Source organism: Stegostoma tigrinum, chromosome 9, assembly GCF_030684315.1.
Source record: "Stegostoma tigrinum isolate sSteTig4 chromosome 9, sSteTig4.hap1, whole genome shotgun sequence".
Taxonomy (NCBI): Eukaryota; Metazoa; Chordata; class Chondrichthyes; order Orectolobiformes; family Stegostomatidae; genus Stegostoma; species Stegostoma tigrinum.
Window position 1 is genome coordinate 19015334 of NC_081362.1, and position 11590 is coordinate 19026923.

The following is an 11590-nucleotide window of genomic DNA, read 5'->3' on the forward strand; positions in this document are numbered from 1 at the left end:
GAAGTCAGAGATGGACACACTAAGTTCTATAATTGGCCAACTCACTATTTCTGAAGTTGTCATGGCAACTTAGTTCTAAAAAGAGAAATTAAACAGTGAGGGCAAGCTAGTAAGGAATGTAAAAATTGTCAACTAGTGTTTCGTAAATAGCTAAAAAAAGAAAAGAAGCCAAAGTGAACACATGTCCCTTAGAAAATGAATCTGATGAGATGGTACAGGGAACAAGGAAATGGCAGAATAGCTAAGCAGATATTTTCACAGTGGAAGATACTTTGAACATCGCATTATTAAGAATGATTATGGGGGAGGAATTAAGTACCAGCACCATCACTACAAAAGTAATTTTAGAGAAACTAAAGGGGGTTAATGCAGGTGAGTCTCCGCCCCGATGGTTTGCATCATAGGATCCTGGAAGAGGTAGCTGCAGAGATATTGGATGCATCGGTTCCAATTTTCCAAAAATCATTAGTTTCTGGAGAGGTACCAGAGGATTGGATAACGGCCAAGTGGCACTCGAGTCAAAAAGAGAGGAAGGCAAAATAAAAAGAGTAACTCTGTGCCAATTTGCTAAATATCTCTTGTTGGAAAGGTACCGGAGTTAAGTATTAAGGGCGTAACAGCAGCACATTTGAAAAACCATAACCTAATTGAGCAGAGTCAGATTGGCTTCATGGAAAGGGAATTGTGTCTGATTAATTTATGTGAGTTTCTCAAAGAAGTCCCAACCAGAGTGTTTCAAGGGGGACCGCTAGATTTGGACTTCCAGAAGGTATTCGACAAGATACCTAACTCATGGTTAAGTCATAAGAGAAGAGTGCACAGTGTTGGAGGCAGTGTATAGGAACAGATAGAGAATTGGATAATGGGCAAGAAACAGTGAGTGGGGATAAGGTGTTCTTTTGCAGATTGATGACCTGTGACCAGTACGGTTGCACAGGGATAAGTGTTGGGAAGGCAACTGTTGAGAATGTATATTGATAGCATGGAGGAAAGAAACAAATGTACTGAAGCCAAATTTGCAGATGACGCACAAAATAGGTTGAAATGCATATTGAGATGAATAGAGACAGTTTAGAGAGAGACATTGATAGGTAAAGTAAATAGACAAAATGTTGGCAAATGGAGTGTAATGTGGGAAAATGTGAAGTTGGTCCTTTTGTAAGCGAGGATAAAATAACAAACTTTATTGTTTAAATGGAGAAAAACTACAGCAAACTATAACACACAGGGACTTGGATGTACTTGTGCATGAAACAGAGAAAACTAGCATTCAGGTCCAGCAGGTAATCAGGAATGCTAATGGAATATTGGCCCTTATTTCAAGGTAATTAAAGTATAATAGGGAAGTCTTACTGAAACTGTACAAGGTGCTAATGAGACCACATCTGGAGTATTGTGATCCTTTTATTTAAGAATTGATACATTTTTCATTGGAAGCAGTTCAGAGAAGGTTCGCTAGAATGATCCACACAATGGAGATGCTGTGCGAACAAAGGTTAAACAGGTTTGGACTCTACTCATTGGAATTTAGTAGAGTAAGAGGTGATCTCAGTGGGATTATGGGATTCTGAAGGGGTTTGACATGGTAAACACCAAGAGGATGTTTCCCCTCAAAGAAGAGTCTAGGACCTTATGGCACAGACTCAGAATAAAGGGATGACAGTTTAATTTTGAGATCAGGAAGAATTTCTTCTTTTAGAGGGTTGCGAGTCTTTGGAACTCCTCGGCACAGGGAGCTGAGGAGGAAGAGTCTTTGTGTGTATTTAAGGCTGAGATAGGTAGCTTCTTGAGCAGTAGGGCAATCAAAGGTTACGGGGAAAAGGGAGGAAAGTTGCATGAGGAATACTGGATAAGCCATAACACTGTGAATGGCAGATGAGTCTCAATGGATCAAATGGCCTGCTCTGGTTCCTATTTCTTACCACCTTTTTAATTTACGTACTGTGAGCCATGTGGGAGTTAGTTGTACAGAAAAAGAAAGACCTAAATTAGAGAAAAATGTGGTTAATCGATCAGGAGTTGGAACTCTGGGTGTAGGAACATCAATATCCATGATCGAGAATGGTTCAACAACACCTCAGCTGGCCAAATAGGCTGAGTCATGGAGATCCAGGAACATCACTGATGTTTGCACCTTGAATGTCTTTCGAGCTTCAAGACCTGCTTATGCAGTCAGTCAGTTGTTAGAGTAGCTGAACTATCTCATCAATTTATTGATCAGGACAGGATCTCAACCAATCAGAATCAATCTGGCTGATTGACAATTTAAACACAGTTTGGGTTGTTAACTGTCAATCCTTATTAATTTGTGCATTCTCCATGTCAACACTTTGACCAATCAGAGTCCACTTGCCAACCAATCAACACTCTCCTCTCATGTTGGTTTTCCGACTGATTTAATATTCTTGAGAATTGTCCTGATAATTTTAAGATGAAATGTTGCAACAAAACGTATAATTTTCCCAGCAATACCCAAAGTCTCTCTGACCAACTGACTATTGAATTACTTCAATCAGAACAAATTAAACTCACAAAACAGCAGAATTTATTGGAAGAGTTCAGCATTGAGGGGAATCCATGTATAATTTAGTGAATGGTCTCTGCAGATTAGTGGAAAATTACAGCTCTGGAACTCTGAAATCATAAGAGGGAAGATTTTGTTGGAAACATTGATGGGTGGTTGTCAGATGTATCAGAATCTTAAGAAGGTGCAACATTGGAGAAAGCTATGATAAAGTGCTAGGAGCAGAACACAGGAAGAATCACAGAGAAATCCTTAGAGGGGAAGAACAACATTATCACAGGAGAACATCAGAAACCATTCAGTTTATAAAGTATAAAACCTTAAAGACACACATTACAAGCCAATATAAAGTATAAGCCCAGCAGCTAATCCACAGATTCATTTTCAGCACTTTAGAACAAGGGAGTCTCGCAGGTACACTTTTTTTTTCTATTCATTTGTGAGATGTGGGCATGACTGACTGGCCAGCATTCCTTGCCCATCCCTAGTTGCCATTGAGAAGGTGGTGGTGAGCTGCCTTCCTGAACTGCTGCAGTCCTCCTGCTCTGGGTTGATCCACAATGCCATTAAGGAGGGAATTCTAGGATTTTTACCCGGCGACACTGAAGGAACGGTGATATATTTCTAAGTCAGGATGGTGTGCGACTTGGAGGGGAACTTGGAGGTGGTGGTGTTCCCATATGTCTGATGCCTTTGTCCTTCTAGATGGAAGTGATTGTGGATTTGGAAGGTCCTGATTGAGGTTCTTTGGTGAATTTCTGCAGTGCTTCTTGTGGATAGCACACACTGCTGCCACCGAGCATTGGTGATGGAGGGAGTAAATGCTTGTGGATGCAGTGCCAATCAAGCGGGCTGCTTTGCCCTGGATGGTGCCAAGCTTCCTGAGTGTTGTTGAAGCTACACTCATCCAGACTAGTGGGGAGTGCAGTGCTAAGATATTAAAAACACATAGAACTCTTTTACATGGAAAGGAGTGTTTGAGAGGGGTATTGTTCAACACAGGTAAATGAGACTAGTTCAGTTCAGGTAATGTGTTTGACATGGACGAATTGGGCCAAAGGGTCTATTTCCATATAATGGAATCTGAGTATTTGCTACTTTATATTCTTGGTAGTGGCTTGTCATGTGTATCTTTAAGGTTTTATACTTTATGAACTGAATAGTTCTATGATTTTAAAAGAGGCCACGTTATAAAAAGTCTGCTGAAAAATAAGCTAGTGAGAGAAAAGGCTCTGGAATAAATATTTATTGAGAAACAAAACTGGTCAAGTGACAACTGGTAGAAGATTTAATTGGGTTTAAAACATTTTAAAAGATTTCATTGGGCTTGTTAGATTCACGCTGGAGCCAAGCAGGAGAAAGAATCTGTTCCTATCACCCATTACCGATGACCGGTTAATACCAGAACCAGCTGGATGAGGTTCTTCATGAGTATCTGTCCTTCACATGTTGGCGTTGCGAGCAACGAGCATTACAGCATTTATCACCACAGACAATGAAACAATTCGATTGTCTTACGTCACAGATTCCTTATGGACTGCTTCTTGGAAAACTAAGGACACAGTTTATCTGACAAAACATTAAAGTAAAAGATGTTTTACGGGTCCACCGAATTTCACAAATATTATTAATTCATGTCTGTTGGTGTCTCACTTGTGGACATTCCAAATTATCATGTTCTACAGACAAACTGAATGGGCATTTCTTCAAGCAATCAAACTCTCACTGTGTGTTCCCTGAGTTGGATGTCATGCAACCAACAGGTTTGAATGTCACACATTAAATTCAACAGGCACTGTGCCTGCAGCAGACCATCCACCCCTGCTGCAATTTTACAGGCAACAGATGACCCAACTCATTAACACCCACTTATATGCTTCAAAAAATTAACAGGAGGTGGCAGAGGCCCATCCTAAGCTGGATGCCCTGCTTGGGCTGATGTTGGCCACGGCAGGTCCCTTCTCCTTAAAGGAAATAGCAGCAGCAATAGACAATTCAGCCCCTCAAGCCCCCTGCTGGGAGGAGGTCAGCAATTCTCCCAAAGTTCTTGTAGGCTGCTTTGTATTATGGTGCCCCACTATTTCCAGCCCATGATGCCTCCAGGTTATTTTACTTATACAATTTCTCCAGAATTCTTACCAGATATCATGGCGAAGCATAGCTTTTCAAGTATGTCTCTTTATTGGTTTTGATTCATTGTGCAAATGTTCTTGAGTTAGAAAATACTTTCCCAGTAACTCTGTTGCTCTAATATTGTTCCTTCCTGTTTGGGTTGAAATGCTTCAAAACCACAAATTTTCATCAAATATGCAATAAAGTCAATCTTACACATCCTCTTTCTTGTCCCTCAGGGTGCAGCCCTTGTAACAACCATTTTCAGCTGCTCCATCATTGATCTAACTTTCTTCATGAGGCTATAAATGGGGACTGTTCCATGGGGATTACACAATGTTCAGCACCATTCATCTGACACTGGTGCAGTTCATTTATGTTTACAACAAGAGCTGGATGAGATTCTAGCACAGGCTGTTAAATGGTAATAAGCAAGATTCCAGCCAGACAAGTGGCCATCTCCAACAAGAATCTCACCATCATCTGATGACATGCATTAGCATTACCCTTTGTGAATCCCCACTATCAACAGTGTGGGGGCAATTACTCTTGGGGGACATTATCTCATGCTCATCCCCAGCTATTAGGTTGTGATGTGATTTCAGAACAGCTTTCCAGCTATTGGACGATTATCTCTGCATCATTTATTATGAATCATTTCCTCATCTTAAATGGCATCTGACTGTACAATGCCTGCTTCAGTTATGTGGTTGAACACTTCAGCTGGTGACACAGGAGAAATGTTACCACAGAATTGAGACTGACACTGACAGTAATTAAGTATCAATTTTGAGGACAACATTTAATTCAAGTTTGGTCAAACACGATGACAGTTGTGATGCTGTGTTTCAGTTTGCTTTGATTATTTGACGAGTTTCATAACTGCAATAAATGGATAACTTACTGCATTTTTCAACTTCTCCCTGAATTTAGTCTGGGCCAATGCATAAATACATGTGTTTGTACAGGAACTAAGCAGTTGAAACATATCTGCGACGTAGTCTGCAATAAGTAATGGATCGGTGTATTGATCTGGCTCAAAATGACGTTCTGTAATCCTGGAAATGAGAAAAAACACAACAGGAGGCATCCACAGCGCGATGAAAGTGCCAGAAATGGCGAACAGTAAAATGATGGATTTCCTTCGGCTCTGGATCTCTGGATCATCGCTGTTCTGTGTGTTGCGTTGACCTTGCAGTCCTCTGCGGGTTCGATTGGCCATCACAATGTGTCGGACAGTCAGAGTGTTGAGCAGTAAAATGAGAAAGTATGGCAACAGTGGGTTTAAAATTATATCAATCCAGTCAAAGGTTATCCATCCTGGCCATGTAAAATATTCTGGCTTGAAATCAACAGTCCACTCCATACCGTCAATTATATAGCCAGGTTCAAAAGCAAAGTACAGTGGAATATTTTTGATGCACGATACAACACCGAGGATTGTTATAATCACAGCTGCAGGCTTCTCCCTGCAATACTTCTCACTGAGCTTTTGACAACTAATGAGGACAAAGCGATCGACAGTGAAAGCGACCGTCAACCAGACAGAGTAGTCAACAAGCACATAATTGATAACCTCATTGATGCTCACTGTGGAGGTGTAGTGTAAAATTGAAAACGGGAAATAGTAATAAAATATGTAATACATCATCACATTGAAAATAATGACCAGCAAGTCAACAATAGTCATACCCACCAAGTAAAGAGTGATACCCTTGGACAGACCACAGCCTCCTCGAACCAGAATGACAATTGTCAGGATGTTAGCTACAAAGAACAGAGTTACATCTCCACATTAGTTGCAAAGCCTAATTTAGAAATTACAGCAAATATGAGGCCATTCATTCCAATAGTTTTCGGTAACTGTTCATGCTTCATATCAACTTCCTCCATCCAACTTTAGCTCACCATTATAAGATATACTTTTGTTCAAATATCTTTTTGATTCCCTTGTCTGGCAAGATCACACTATGTATGCTGGTTTGAAATACTGTACAGATCATGAGGAGAAAACTCGTTTCTCAAACCAGAATATGTGGCACTTGATAATGAGACAAAGAGCAAACCTCCTTTTGGTCGCTTCATTCCACAACCCTGGTAGGCAGGTGATAGAAGGATGATTTTTGTGGTTGACTAATCACAGAAACCAACACTTCCAAATGAGTCTATAACTGATCCAATCAAAAGACAAGACCAACACCCAGTTGTCGGGAGCTGAAATCACCTGTTCCATCAAACCATGGGACATTTTTACAAGTCAATCCTTAAATCCCAAACCTTCTGGATCCCAAATGTTTGATGCAAGACAGGTTATTATTGCATATTGTCAGAGGTTTTCTACATGGAAGAAAAACCTACACAGGATCCACATTAAGAGAGAGACAGTTTGATGTTCAATGTTTGATTGAAACATCAAGAACAGAACTAACGTCTGAATTTTTAGACAAATACAAAACACCCATCTTCATTCTCTTACCAGGAACTCCAAATATTCCAAGGATATGATAGTAAATGAAAGCTGTCTGCTCAATTAATGAGAGGTCCATCAGCTTCATCTTGGAGGGGACACGAAGTTGAAACCAATCAATAACAACAGACCTGAAACACCAGACATTCTTCATTCTTATCAGCATCTTATATAAAACAATTAATTCCCCCATGCTTCCGTTAGTTTTTAGAGGTAGCAGAATTAGTTCAGCGTCTTTGAACAAATACTTTTAATTCATGTCACCAGGGACCATGCAATATATTTATACAGTTTGAAAAGTAACAATTCCAAACAGAGAATGTTGTTCTGAAAATAACCATAATTAATTATTGGGTATTCACGAATTGAAAAAGAATGTTCCACATTCTGCAAAAGTAAAGTTTGAAATTGTCCTTTGGGACTATATTAATTGATTAAATCTGGAATTTTCAGTTGAATGGAATTGATGCATCTGTTAGGTCTTTGCAATAATTGTGCCCTGTATTGATGACAATATTCAGAGAGGTTTATACCAAACAAAAAGCTTTCTCTGTCCCACAAAAATAGTTTTTCATCTCAAATCTGAGGGCTCATATCACAAATCCTCCAGAAGAGAAAGACTGAATATCTGTCATCGGGTCATTGTTTAACACTTCTGGCTGAGGCTGAAGGAGTCCCTTCATTCCATGGGTCACAACATAAAATAAAAAGATGTTTTCCATTTACCAAGATGACTGACTAGACACAGGGTTAAACAAAAAGATCTGTCATCCTGGTTTCCTAATAAACACAATTATGGACAAAAACAGAAGTACTGGCAAAGCTCAGCAGGTCTGGCAGCATCTGAGAAGAAAAAATATCAGAGCTAAGTCTCGGGTCGGTGACTGTTTCTCAGAACTTTTTGTTCCTGGATTACAGCATCCTCAGTTCTTTTGGTTTTTAAACACAGTTTTGGGTTTAGTATCAAAATGAATGTATATAATTATCTTGTAGTAATTGGCTAACAAAAACAGCCCATAATGTAAAATATTAATGTTTATCCCTCTAAGTAACTTGGCAAAACATACACAAATATGTGTGTAATTCTGGAAGAAAAAAAAGAAATGAAGATTTCTGTGCAGAGGCCAACTTTCGGAACATTAAAAACACTTTGGCCAATGGGATATTCTTGAATGTAAAAGGATAAAGTGGAGCATGTTCCAAAGCCTGTTCCCCTGATGTTCTATTGTGTGTTGTCAAGTCAATCACCGTGCATGGGTTGCCTCTCGACCTTGTAGGTATAGCTCATTCAGGAAATATAATCTTCAGATGTTTTCTTCAACCACAAATTCAAAGGAATGAATGGGTTTCACTCCGAGGTGGTACAAAGGGTTTTCTTTTCAGAGAGGAAAATAAAATGCTGGGCAGCTTGTTCATAGCATGCTTTTCTACAACTCAACTTCCTGTTGGCAGGCTTTCCTCCAACTGGACCAGATAAATCAAGAGCCTCACCAAGCAGGCTCTATCGCAAAGCAAGCAGTTTTCACCAGTCGTGAGATTTCAAACAGCCTTGTTGAGTGAAATTCCCAATATGCACAATAAATATTTAATGGCCTCTTCCAAATAAAGCACTTCAGGCACATCCACAAACTCAAAATACCTTCCTTTCTTACATACCTTCAAACTTTAACTCCTTTAAATTATATTTACAGTAGAATGTCACGAGAACATACTCTGTTGTTATTAATTTACCTGGGTCTTGTCCAGAAAGAAAATTATGTTCCTAACTTCTAAGATACATGCAACATAGATGGTTTTGAAATGGACAATGAAAAGTGAGCATTGTGCGACAAAGATAACACTAAGAATATATGTTTTTGTGCCAGTTGCAGAAGATAATGGGACAGTACATTGGTTCAGGGGTTAGCACTGCAGCCTCACAGCACCAGGGACCCAGGTTCGATTCTAGCCTCAGGCGACTGTCTGTATGAAGTTTGCACGTTTTCCCCGTGTCTGTGTGGGTTTCGTCCCACAGTTCAAAGATGTGCAGGTTAGGTAGATTGGCCATGCTAAATTGCCCAAAGGCAATAGCAACAACCGAGAATCCCTGGTTTGAGTCCCTCCAGACAGGCTTCAGCACCACAGGTCCCAGGCTCTAGGCCTTAACCAGCTTCAGCTGCTCCCAGCTGCAATAGATGTTGTCTTTCAGCTTTAACATTCCAATGAGAGCAGCCGCAGAGTGCAGGCTCCCAAAATACTGCTCTCTACAGGGAAAACAATCTTTGACCACCATCCTATGTCTCCTCCCATCAAGCCAATTTTGTATCCAATTGGCAAGCTCATCCTGAATCCCACGTGAGCTAATTTTACATATTCATCTACCACTTGTCCTGATTAAACTCCATCTGTCATTTCTTCACCCAAATTTCCAACTGATCCATATACTGTTGTATCTATTGACAGCCTTCCTGACCGTCCACAACTTCAATGATCTTTGTGTCATCTGCAAACTTACTCATCAAACCAGTTACATTTGTATCCAATCATTTATGAACAACAGAGATCACAGCACAGATCCTTGTGGGACACCACATGTCACAGATCTGCAGTTTGAAAAATAATTCCATTGCAATGACCCTCTGTCTTCTATGACAAAGCCAATTTTGTATCTAATCTGCCAACTCACCAGGGATCCCATGTTACTCTATCCTCTGGACCAGCCAACCATGACGGACCTTGTCAAATGCGTTAGTCACGTCCACATAGTCAACATCTACTGCCTGCTCAGTTCGTGGTCAAATTATAAATTATAAACAGACCATGAGATAGGCCCGTAGAACTTGAACCAGGGAACAAATTCTGACACACCTTTACAGTTACACAGGTAATCCTGGACTGATCCAGAGATCCCACTCTGGGTCACCTGACCCACACTTTTAAAGGGGCAGCAAGCACCCCCAACATCATACATAACACTCCCAGCCCTTTATCCATCTCCACCACTTCCTCAGAAATCTCAGGCAAATTTGTGAGGCATGAACTCCACTGCATAAAGCCATGTTCAGTATCCTTAACATGTCTGCTCTCTTCCAAATACAAGTCAATCCTACAATACAATTCTCTGTGGCAGAAAGTGATTCAGAAGATGAATAGCTTCAGAGAGATTACACAAGCTAACATAATTGGTCATGCTGATAACCTCAGAAAAGCATGAAAACTAAAAAGGTATAAAAAATAACAAGCCCCGAAGGTCGGGGGCGATTGAGAAACCATTTTCTGATTATCACAGCTTTTGTTTGCAAATAAAAGTTTAACTTCTTCAAGAATTCTCTACATCTCCTGATGATTCTTCACAACGTCCCCCAGACCGCAGTCCGTTCCTCGGGACACGGTGCCACACAATGTGAGCCGCCTGAGGGATACCCTCCGACTGCCCTTTCCAACTGCACGGGGGTGTTATTTACACGGGCTGATGCCGCACACCCGCCACGGCCAGGGTACACCATGGCGGAATGTTTAGCATCCTGGGTCCCCAGCGGAAGGCTCCCCTTACATCGGCGACCTGGGCTGGAGAGCGCAGCTCATGCCCCTCCCGTACAACAGGGGACTTGGAGAGTTCATCAGGCTCCAGCCCACCTGCAACACAGCCTTCCACGTTGACCCTCAGTGTGTCTGCCTGAGGCCCGCGTTTACTGTTTTGAAGGGGCTGCAGGTGAAACTTCAGTTTCCCTTCGGCCCCACAATCCTGGCAGCGAGAGGAGAAAGATTTAAAAACGACATGAGGGCCATTATTTTCTACACAGGAAGGGGTTAATGTGTGGAGCAGACTTCCAGAGGAAGTGACGGATCCAGGTTGAATCATGGTGTTTAAAGGACATCTGGCTAAGTACATGAATAAGAAATGGTTGGAGGGATATGGCCCAAGCACTGGCAGGTGGAATAGTTTAGTTAGGGATTATAGTCCGCATGGACTGGTTCGAAGGAGGGGTCTGTCTGTGTGTTGTGTTACTCTCTGACTCTCCTCCAGTACAACCTGCGACCTCATGGCCCATTCTCCTGTCAACTGTCCCCATCAGGCCAAAGGTGTCAATCCTGGCTCAATGGAGAGTTCAGGACGGCATGCCGTAAAATGAGATGTCAGCCTGGTGATGCTACCAAACAGGATTGCTGGAAAGCTGAAAGCTGGAAGTGAGCGACAGAGCTAAGCAATCCCACAACTAATGGATCAGATCTAAGTCCAATAGTCCTGCCACATCCGGTCATAGATGGTGGTGGACAATTCAACAACTGACTGGAGGAGACTCCACAAATATCCCTGTTGTCAGTGATGGAAGAGCCCAGCACATCAGTGCAAAAGATAATGCTGAAGCATTCACAGCAATCTTCAGCCAGAAGTGCCAACGGGTGGCTGGACAAGATGGCGGCAGAGGGGGGCAGCCCTGTTGGAGCTCCTCTGCTCTGCCTCTTCTTTTCCTGCCTTTTCCCTTTCTTCTCCCTTTTTGCTTTCT

At 41.5% G+C, this 11590-nt stretch overlaps 1 protein-coding gene across 1 annotated transcript; it reads right to left on the minus strand.

Moving 5' to 3' along the window:
• Positions 1–398: 398 nt before the first annotated feature.
• Positions 399–11127, minus strand: LOC125455134 (probable G-protein coupled receptor 139). The gene is made up of 5 exons (XM_059648846.1): positions 11092–11127; positions 10636–10827; positions 7113–7191; positions 5541–6403; positions 399–512 (listed from the first exon to the last, which is right to left on the minus strand). The coding sequence occupies exons 1-5, from the start codon at positions 11125–11127 to the stop codon at positions 399–401; spliced, it is 1284 nt and encodes a 427-aa protein (XP_059504829.1).
• Between the last annotated feature and the right edge of the window lie 463 nt (positions 11128–11590).

Excerpts from the sequence above, each read along its gene's own strand:
- LOC125455134 (XM_059648846.1), bottom strand. The coding sequence starts at position 11,127 with ATGAGGTCGCAGGTTGTACTGGAGGAGAGTCAGAGA. Across the intron at positions 10,828-11,091 it reads TACTGGAGGAGAGTCAGAGA|GATTGTGGGGCCGAAGGGAA; the intron begins GTAACACAACAC and ends TCTCGCTGCCAG. Across the intron at positions 6,404-7,112 it reads TGGAATATTTGGAGTTCCTG|CTAACATCCTGACAATTGTC; the intron begins GTAAGAGAATGA and ends TGTTCTTTGTAG.